This window comes from Glycine soja, chromosome 8, assembly GCF_004193775.1.
Source record: "Glycine soja cultivar W05 chromosome 8, ASM419377v2, whole genome shotgun sequence".
NCBI classification, from domain to species: domain Eukaryota; kingdom Viridiplantae; phylum Streptophyta; class Magnoliopsida; order Fabales; family Fabaceae; genus Glycine; species Glycine soja.
Genome location: NC_041009.1, coordinates 7285797 through 7297101, shown reverse-complemented (window position 1 = coordinate 7297101; position 11305 = coordinate 7285797). Strand labels below are relative to the sequence as shown.

Sequence of the window (11305 nt, the reverse complement as noted above, 5' to 3'; positions counted from 1 at the left end):
TATATGAAGAAAAATAAGATGTAATTATATCTTTCTCTAATTATGTTATATAATGAGGAAAATTAGAATGATAGATCTAATTTTACCTCAATAAAAAAAATCATCAAGTATTGGATAATTCAATTTTATTTTAATTTATTATTGATCCTACTTATATTAAATCGTTATCTCAATAATTCAAATACATTATAGCTAATTAATCCTAAATAAAAAAAAAATTAATTTTAAAAAAACATAAATTTATCTATATAAAAAAAACACAGATGGTGCCAAATTATAACACCAGTTACAGTTGGATAATCTAAATCATTTGGAGCTTCCATTCCTTAATAGCCACTTCAGTTGTGATTGGAGAGTGAGGCCAACCACAAAATTACTTCTCCCCTTTTCATCAACCAATATTCACTTTCATGATACACACATTCAATGTCCTTGATTGCAAATAGTTAACAATAACTAATTACCAATTATTACATTAATAAGACACCGACCCTTACCATATCATAAAAATATATATTAAAATAATGATAACTAATAAAAAGGGAAGTTATTAAAAAGGAAAAAAATAAAGAAAAGAAAAAAAACCGAAGATGATACACAGCGAAGGAGGGGCCGCTAAAAGCCAATGTTGTCGGAATTGGATTTGATTCTTCTTCACTTGCGCGATTTCTCCGATCAAAGTTCCTCACTTTCTCTCCCTTGATCGACACCCACCACGCGTTAGAGAGAGAAAAAAAACCCCGAGAGATCGGAAAGATGGGTACGCTTCAGTCTTGGAGAAGAGCCTACGGTGCCATCAAGGACACCACCAAAGTGGGTCTTGCCCATGTCAATAGCGATTACGCGGTAATTCCCCTCTTTCCAAAGATAGGATCTTTCTTTGCTTTCGATTCGTTTTGGCTATTTGGGGTGGTTTTATTTGTTCTTAATTTTAGGATTTGGACGTTGCCATAGTCAAAGCCACGAACCACGTCGAGTGTCCCCCCAAAGAGAGGCACCTCAGAAGTGAGTCATTTGAGGCTTTCAGATCCGAATTAGTTTGATCTTGTTCTTATTGGTATGGAGAGATGATGATGATGAAGTTGAAATTTTCTTTGGTTTTGTTGTAGAGATTCTGTTTGCCACGTCTGCTGTGAGACCTAGGGCTGATGTCGCTTACTGTATCCATGCGCTTTCGCGGCGGTTGACAAAGACGCGGAATTGGACGGTAGGATTGATGATGACGATGGCAGAGTCTATGTAATCGCTTGATGGATGTGCAATTTGATTTTGTTTGAGTATTCAATGATTTGTTTGTATGTGTTTTCTTGTTTTACTTGATGGATTGATGTTGTTAGGTTTCAATGGTAGGAATAGAGATAATAGAGATTCAATAGTCTGAAATTGATATCGGCCTGTTGATGTTAGAAGATGTTATACAAAGTTTGGAAGTGAAGTTCTTCACTGTCAAATTCAATAACATTTCCTGTTAGAAATCCAGTTTTGAATGCGAAACTAATGCTTATTTGGATTCTTTTGTTTTTCCCTCTTAATGCGCTGGTGTTGGGTTTTGTGCTATTTCTGAATTTTGATAATGATTTGTGGCATGTGGCATTGATGACGCCATTATTTTTTAGATTTTTCCTTGTGTGGGAGGGAATAGGATTCCATGAAACAAAATCACCATTATTTTTTTCTCAATTTTTTAAAAAATAAAAATTCTTGGTTAAAAAGTAAAAACATGGGAGTTTCTCATTCATGTAACGGAATTCCTGAATATCAACATGGTTTTTGTTATTCCTTAAGATGTTTCCATTATTGATATATCCACTGAGCATCTAATATTACTCATTATTCCTAAGGTCAGATTGTTTAAGGATTATATATAAAGAATTTATGCCTAGTCCTTTGCAATGTCTCAAATTTTGAGTCTCAACTATTTTCTTTTTATGTGTATTTTAGCATTAGTTGCTAGCTCAATTTCCCTTGACTAGCCCGTAATTGTATAATGTGTATATGTAGATAACAAGATATGCTTATGTTTCACTACCCTGTGTCTCATTCACAGGTGGCATTGAAAACACTGATAGTCATCCATAGGTTATTGAGGGAGGGTGATCCTACTTTTAGAGAAGAACTTCTGAATTTCTCACAAAGAGGACGAATTCTCCAACTATCAAATTTCAAGGATGATTCTAGCCCAATTGGTTAATTTTTTACCTTACCATCTTTATGTTTTGTTTAACTTTCATATGGGCTTAAGTTAGAGATTTCTAAGTGTACTATATATTTTTTGCCCATATGATTTCATTTGCTTGCAGCTTGGGATTGCTCTGCCTGGGTACGTACCTATGCGTTATTTTTGGAAGAAAGACTTGAATGCTTTCGGATTCTGAAGTATGATATTGAAGCTGAGCGTCTACCCAAACCTGCCCAAGGGCAGGAGAAGGTAATTTCAATAAACCCGTTATTATACTCTTTTGGGATAACTGGTCATGTTTTGTGTATGTGTATGTAACCATCTGATGATGTCTTTATATGGCTTGAGAAGTGTTTCCATGAAAACTGTAAAATGAGAGAAAAATATACCATGTAAAATGAGAGAAAATATAGAGGGATGATAGACTGAAACTGCATGTCAGAGTAGACAACGGATGCTTGTTTATATAGACAAGTAGTATTGATTACACATAATTAGAGGATATTCAGTTTCCTCTAAATCAGATCTCATATCCTATCACATCATTATACATTAAATTCCTGATTCTCAACTCTCCCCCTCAAGCTTAAGCTTTAGCTTGTTATAAGAAAATTTATTCCCAACTAATAAATAAAAACATAAAATTGAGTTCCACCGAAAAACAATGTTTGAAAGACAATTCAAGGATGCTGGCGAAGTTAGGGAATATTGATAGAAAGATAACATTGCCAAAGAGCTGGAATAACCATCAGCATAAGAAATTCATGGCAAGCAAAGCAAGCAAGTTCGGACCTTCTTAAGAGCCACATTTGGAAGCTTCAAACCAATATTTTGAAGACAACTCAGGGATCTTGGTTAAATCAGGAAATATTGCTAGGAAGAGAGAGCTGGAACACTCATCAACTTAAGTTAATCCAAAGCAAGTTCTGATCTTCTTAAAACCAAGGTTTGGAAGCTTCAAACAAAGTGTGGAGATCCAATTGTTAACTCCTTGGCAAGTGCACCAATTTGTCAAAGTAATATTAAACGGTAAGACCGAGTGTTAAGTCCACAAGGACTTTGATTGTGCTTAAAGTTTGTATATACCGAATTTTAAGCAATGAAATGACTAAAGTGCAGAAATGTAAACTTCAACAATGATTAAGGACATAAAAATAGAGCAAGGTGCGAGAGACAAGAAAAACAAACACTTGGGTGTGGAAGGTGATATTTAGTGTAGATTTTTGTGGAAATGTTGGATGCTTGGCTTACCAAAATTACTTTTGATGCAATGTTAAAGTTTTTTCACCATTTAAAGTTATTTCAACTATTACCTTCATCAACTAAACTACTCTAACAATGATTCCTCATGTGAAAGAGCCTAAATCACCTAATTTCACTCCTAATCTCTTAAGAGTTAAACCAAATAATTTGCTTTAAGAATGAAGATGTATAAATAAGGCTAAATAACACCATTCTATTCCTAAACGTAGATTACCTAGAAATTCCTTCAAGTTCTTAGGGTAAAAATATTTTACAATGATTAAAATCCTATAACATACATGTGAATTGATGATCAAACCATAAACAAGACAATAAACTTAGAAAGGAAGCAATAATATTGAAATAGCATTAAATGAATAGTAAAGATCATTACATCAAAGAGTGTTGGTATCCAAGCCCCCAACAATGGGTAATTTAGCCTCTCATAGTCATCAAAGACTCAAAAACAAAAGATAAAACAAGAAAAATGGAAGAAGAAGAGCTCCCAAAGTGGAAGTTTTTGCTTTAGAGCATAAACGAACTCCCTCCAAAAAGCATAGTGTAGCCTTTTATAATTTTCAAAACGATGCACAGTCATGCTTCCTGGAAATGACTGTGCGCTAAGCCTACAAGTGCGTATTGAGCGCACATGCAAAGTACAGCTAGCTTAAGTGACCATCTGCTAAGCCTACCAACGCACGCTTAGCATCCATACTCGATACAATTGGCTTCCAGCTTGGCTTCACACGCTGATTGCGCTGCTCTAATTCTTCATACATCTTCCATTCTTTGTTCATGTACCCAAAAACTCTACAAAATAGAAAAAAAAAAAAACACTGCATATTTACTAACTTTAGCATTCTTAAGATAAAAACTCAAAAGAATCTAAATTCCTATTTTTTTAAGTCAAAAGAAGCATCAGAAAAGAAGAAATTAGATAATTGTTATGGAATTTAAGTGCCCAAACTAAGTATGCATAGCAATTATAACCAATTATTCAAACTGAAGAGACGGAATCATCATAAAGTGACAGCAAAGCGAGAGAAGTCACTGAGAAACACGCCGGAAAAGGACAGTGACAGAATAGGCAACCGAAAAGTTCTTTTCCGAAAAATAAGCAGCAAGCTGAAGGTGGTGGCCAGAAACACGTTGAAAAAGATGGAGACAAAATAGGCGGCTGAAGTTCTTTGCCGGAAAATGAACGGCAAGAAAAAGGCAGTACTGGCTTAAATCCTCATAAGAACCAGTAAATGCCATGATGAGTAAAAACAGTCACTGCAAGACGCGAACCAAACAGTGCCTAAAAAAGTACAAAATAGAAACAAACGCTGCCAAACGGGGTTTTCTCCCAAAATAAGTCCGATGGAGTTGAAACTCCAGGGGCAAAGGCACATAAGGTAGACGATGTAGTTGCAGGAAATTGTGACCGAAAAAGGTGTTGGATGCAGTTTCAAGCCCCGATGGGCAAAGATGGCGCTCGTGAGGGCATGCGGATGCTCCGTTTTCGATGTCGTGAACACTGTGCAGATTGGTGTGGGGCAACCCAAATCCAATGGGTGGTCGTCGGAAAAGTCACCGGGAAGTTTCCCAAAAAGGTCACCGGAGTTACGTTGGTGATCAAAAAATGTGTGGCGAGTATAAAGGTCCATTGGAAGAAGGGCGATGAGCAAAATGGCTCACTAGGGACAATGGGTCGTCAGAAAAGTGACGTGGCCGGCAGTGGCTAGAAAAGTCACTGGAAAAGAAGAAAAGGGTCATCGAAAAACGAAAGCAGGTCACCAAAATAAGTGTGACGACCAGAAAGGTCCACTGGGGACAATGGGGGATGGTTTGGTTTTCTGTTATTCCCTCAACCTAGCTTTGATACCATGTAAAATGAGAGAAAAACATACCATGTATAATGGGAGAAAATATAGAGGGATGATAGACTGAAATCGTATGTCAGAGTACACAACGGATGGTTGTTTATATAGACAGGTAGTATTGATTACACATAATTAGAGGACATTTAGTTTCCTCTAAATCAGATTCTCTAAATTAGATAACATATCCTATCACATCATTATATATTTAATTCCTGATTCTCAAGAAAAACCAATACTAAGACTAAGACCTAAGGTGAATAGTGAATACTCCCTCTGTCCCATAATTATTGTCGTCTGAGGTTTTTTTACACAAACCAAGAAAAACTAATAAACAGATGAAAGAGAATAGCAATTTTACGTAATTAACTTTATCATCATTAATTATTTTTAGTTTTTGTTGCTCATCATTAATATTATAAGGAATATAAGTGGAAAAAGACAATTAATATTGTATTGAAAAGCTAAAACGACAATTACTTTTGAGACTTATTTTTTATTCTTATACGGCAATTATTATGGGACAGAGGGGAGTACTATTTTCTCTGATTGTCACCCTTTTCCCTAGACAGAACTCATATCCAATTGGGAGTGAAAAGCTTGGTTTGTCTTTTGAATATATGTATATATGTATTCTGGTGTTGAAACTCATCAGTAGTATTTCAATGGGTGTTTTATCTATATATGTTTTTGTTGTCTTAAGAATTAATTTGGATTTGGATAATAGTCATTTACTAATGGGTTGGTGTGGTGTAATTTGTTCTTTCTCTTGAAAAGTTGTGTCATGTGCTGGTGTAGTTTAGAAACATTAGCCAACTTATTTTGCATTATGTAAAAGTTTGGGGTTCTTGGTGTACAGTTGACGTATCTTTCACCCTTGGAACTGTTTCTCAAGATAACCACAATGTTTTGGCAAGAAAGAAGTCCTTTGTGTGTGTCTGTGTGTGTGATAGAGTCCCAAATATCAATAATAAGATTCATAGAGTATCAATAGTTAGAACAATTAGTTAGTTACTGAGGTTGGAGCTTGGAAGGATGGGTATTTAGCTTAAATAGGAGGAGAGGTTTGAACATGTAGTTATTTTAGTGGTAGAATTCTGTAGAGCTCTATGGTTTGTAGGTATTGCAAGGAAATTAATTGACCTGGGTGGAAGAAATTCAATATAATACATTATTTTTCATTATTGGAATTGTCTATATTTTTTATTTAAATTGGTTTTCATTGCTGATTGACATTATTAAAAACTTCTAAATGGTTAGTTGTGGATTTATTTGACTCGTTATTCTTTGATTATTTGTTTTTGAAGCAAGTTGCTTTCTTATTTTGAATTGTGTTTGTTTTTTAAAGTCTTCATGCTTATTTGTTTTTCAAACAGGGGTACAGCAAGACCAGGGATTTGGATAGTGAGGAGTTGTTGGAGCAGTTGCCTGCTTTGCAGCAGCTGCTGTATCGACTTGTTGGTTGTCGGGTAATATTGTGAAATGTGGATATTCATTATCTTTTATTATTATTTTTTAATTTGACCAGTTTATATCATTTGGTTTAATGATTATTTATCTTTTAATAAAAACTGATTGTATGCTTCATTGTACACAGCCAGAAGGAGCAGCTGTTAGCAATTATGTGATACAATATGCTCTTGCCCTGGTATGTGTTGTTGTCTGTTTATCTAAATATTTTCTTTGTATTGAGCTAGAGATTTAGAGTTTGCAGATAGCATATATAGCGCATGGTTGGGAAAGACATGGGATTCTTTGGTTTGACTGTAACTGTATTGGTTGATCTTGAGGTTGTGGAATACTTTTTCTTTTATTTCATTGATTGAAACTTTTAAGATGTGAATATTGGGATTAGAAATTGAACTTTGATTGGAATACCTTCCAACTTTCGCAACCATTTATTGATGCTTCTTCCATTTAAAGTAGGACTGGGACTATCCTCCATATTAGGTTGTTGATAATTGGAATTGATATCAAATTGTCTCCATCCAAAACTATGTTTAGGAAAGGGACAACATGGTGGCAATTGGTCGTCATAGTTAAACGATCCTTGTTAGTAAATAGTTGTGAATTTGATCACCAACTTGATATTGATCTGCTTCTTTTGTTCTGTCTAGGTACTGAAAGAGAGCTTTAAAATTTATTGTGCTATTAATGACGGCATTATCAATCTTGTTGATAAGGTAAATGGGCTTATCCTTATTAATGCGATGAGTGTCATGTTTAAATAAAATGCGTTTTATACTGGAAAATGATAATTTCCTTGTGTAGTTTTTTGAGATGCCCAGACATGAAGCTATTAAAGCCCTTGAAGCCTATAAACGTGCGGGTCAGCAGGTGATATTTTGCTGCTTGTATTTCTTTCAGTTAACCACTGTCGTTTGCATTTTAATTTCATGATGTGTTGCTATTAAAACACCCAAATTGTTGTAGGCAGCAAGTCTATCTGATTTCTATGATGTTTGCAAAGGATTGGAACTCGCTAGGAATTTTCAGTTTCCTGTCTTAAGAGAGGTACGTCTTTATGGTTATGGCAATCTCATGCTTTGATTTAACAAGTTCCTCCTGTTCATTTTTAATTTGGGGTTCCAATTATTTTCGTTGTCGATCTTTTTAGCCTCCACAATCTTTTCTTACAACCATGGAAGAGTACATTAAGGAGGCACCACGAGTGGTTACAGTTCCAACTGAGCCATTGGTTAGTGCATCATTTATTGTGTTTATGTAGAACATAGCTGTTACAGTTCCTTTTGTAAATGGATTTTTGTTATGGTTATGCTGAACATTGGTTGGACAACAATGTATAATTTTCCTTGTTTTCTTTCACATTCAAGTTCTAGCCACTAATATCTTGTGCTGTATAAACAGCTTCAGTTGACTTACAGACCAGAAGAAGTTCTTGCAATTGAAGATGCTAAACCATCTGATGAAGAACAGGAGCCACCAGTTCCTGTTGATAATAATGTTGTTGTCTCTGATTCTGAACCTGCACCTCCACCACCACCACCGTCGTCTCACAACAATTTTGAAACTGGAGACTTGCTGGTAGGGTTTTGGATCCCAAAGTTATCTGTTATTTTTTTTGTATGATTTATTTTCCTTATGCTGTCCATGTTGCAGGGATTGAATGACACTGCACCTGATGCATCGTCCATAGAGGAAAGAAATGCTCTTGCCCTAGCCATAGTCCCCACTGAAACTGGTGAGTTTTGTTTTTGGCTTCTTCTCAAACTCTGCTGCTTAGAAAGGTTTAGTGGATTGTTTTGCTTATCTATGAAATTTGACTGTTTTGTGCATATAGGTACTACATCAGCTTTTAACACGACTGCTGCTCAGACAAAAGATTTTGATCCAACCGGATGGGAGCTTGCCCTGGTCAGCACTCCAAGTACTGATATTTCTGCAGCCAATGAGAGACAATTGGTAGGACCTTCACGTGACCTTTTGAGATTGTTAATATAAATATCCATTGATATCTTTGTGAAAAATTTTCCGATTGTAAACTAACCACAAAATTCACCGTTGGATTAAAAACTGACATCAAGTAGGATGTAGATCACACAGGAACTTTCATATCAATAAAAGATTAGTTTGCGGTCTGTTATTTGCTCCTGAAATTAATGTATTATATGATTTCTAAAATATTTAGCTTTATACTGGTATTTACTTTGGATAAGCATAGCAGTACCTCATTATTCAACACAGTGAAAATTACATTGTTCAATAAATTATTTTTTGTCATATCCTGTGAAGTTTTACTCTGGCATCAATATATTGCATAAATTCACAATGCATAATAAGATTTGGTGTTAATATACTATTTCAGCAGACGTAAATATGCATTACATGCAGGACTTGAGGGGTACAAGTAATTTGATTGTTTATATCCGCTTTTAATATTTTATTCTATTACAAGACATTTGATCTGTATGAGCATTTGCTTGTTCTGATACCGAAAGAGTCCATAGGTTAATATTTAATGTCACTGTCTGATAAAAATAAGTGTAGATGGTCCATAGTGAATGATGAGAATAACATAAATCTCGCTGTGTTTGCATATTTGTACAATTGAATGTCAGGCTGGTGGATTGGACTCTCTCACTCTTAATAGCTTATACGATGAAGCGGCATATAGATCTCAACAACCAGTATATGGAGCACCAGCCCCAAATCCATTTGAAATGCAGGATCCATTTGCTCTATCAAGCAGCATCCCTCCCCCGCCAGCTGTCCAATTGGCAGCAATGCAACAGCAAGCAAATCCATTTGGTCCTTACCAACAACCATTTCAGCCTCAGCCACAACCGCAGCAGCAGCAGCATCATATGTTGATGAACCCAGCAAATCCCTTTGGGGATGCAGGATTTGGAGCATTTCCTGCCCCCAATCCTGCTCCTCACCCACAGAACAACAATCCATTTGGAAGCACAGGCTTGTTATAAAGAACAAATTCCTTTTTGAAGATACGAGGATGTATTTAATCGATCAAGTTGGTTGGTTTTGAGCAAATTGTAACATGAGTTTCTCATTTGTTGCTTGATATATAGATGTTTTCTGGAATGGGAGGTGGTGTGCCTTGTAAAATGCAGACAACACACTATGTATTGATCATTTTATGAATATACATAATGGTGGGATAGCTTTCTTTGAACGTTTCCCAACTCAAGTAATTGGAACACTTTTACACATGTTCATATATCATGTATTCATTGTATGGTTCCACATTTTGTATTACATTATGTGTCAGTGTCATATTATTGCTTTCATTTGACATTTCTTGTTTATAATTGGGGGCGAGGGGGTAAAATTAGAGCAGCCTGGGGTTGTTGATTCTGGTCATACCTAATCAATGCCAATGATTCAGATTTTATTGAACATTTGAATACTAAATGTATACTAGTATGTTAGATTTGATATTTGATATGTATATTGAAAAATTCACTTTGCTTTTCTTATTACTTTCCGTGGCTCAAGGCGTGTTTTGATCAATATAGGGTTTGCCTAAACAACTGGTTATATCCGAGTTAGTGTGTGCATGTTTGGGTCTTCGTTTGGAGACTCCGAATATAGGTTTGCAAAAGGAATTCTTTCGATATTTTTGGACTCAATTTATGTTTGAGAGACTCCTACGATTTTCCAAACATGCATTAATTATGTTGGAATTGAGTAGCATTTGCCTTGATTTTTTCTTCTAGACTAGATCACGACTAAGCACTATAAAACTGAACGAACAGTTCAAAATGAGCCATTAATGAGCATTAAGTGCTGGCGGTTTGATGACTCAAAACAATCTGAACACGAGAAAAAAATCGTTGAATGTTTTTACATATTCTATGGTTTAGAATGATAAGTTGATCTACCAAAAAAAGAAAAATTGTCAAGTTTAATTTTTAATTTTTATCATTGCAAATCATTTTTTATATTATCATAAAATTATATGTACCATCAAGTACGTTAATAAACAAACAGAGTTGTTGTAGTTTAAGTAGGTCTTGAGTTTAAATATTAGATACATAATTGTATTAAGTACACAAATAAACTTCTGTCATCCATAATTGTCATTTCCAACCGACTGTCTTTTGTGAAAGTTGCATAAGATTATAATATAATTCTAGAAAAAATTTACCTCTCAAGATTGAACAAGTTATATATTAAAATAAAAAAATTATACGTCATCTTATAAAAAAATGTCCCTGTACCTATAATGTAGGTCTATCCCTCCTAAGTAAAAGAAAAAAGAAAAATGGAAGTGTTGTCCTAAGTTCAATGATGAAGTTTGTTTGAGCATGCTTACTAGCTACTATCTAACAAGTACGAGCACATGAACATATAAATTGAGTACGGTGCACAGGATAATAGTTACCCCTTGTGTCCCCGTGCGTGTGTATATTTGTGTGGTATGGCATCATGAAGTGGGAAGAGAGAAGAGAGTGAGAAAGATAAAGAGAAGGTTATTTATTGGTAGGTAGAAGGGGAGGTATCAAAGAGAAAAATATGGTTAAGGGAAGGGTGAAAAGGACAA

The 11305-nt window shown here is 35.2% G+C and overlaps 1 protein-coding gene across 1 annotated transcript; it reads left to right on the top strand.

Annotated features, from left to right (window-relative positions):
- The first annotated feature begins 567 nt into the window (after nt 1–567).
- On the top strand, nt 568–10049 carry LOC114421559 (putative clathrin assembly protein At2g01600). The gene is made up of 15 exons (XM_028387537.1): nt 568–846; nt 936–1005; nt 1110–1207; nt 2048–2186; nt 2301–2428; nt 6660–6752; nt 6881–6931; nt 7401–7466; nt 7555–7620; nt 7717–7797; nt 7901–7981; nt 8152–8328; nt 8404–8485; nt 8585–8706; nt 9363–10049. Exons 1-15 carry the CDS (start codon nt 757–759, stop codon nt 9723–9725), a joined length of 1707 nt encoding a protein of 568 aa, XP_028243338.1. The 5' UTR covers nt 568–756; the 3' UTR covers nt 9726–10049.
- The last annotated feature ends 1256 nt before the right edge of the window (nt 10050–11305 follow it).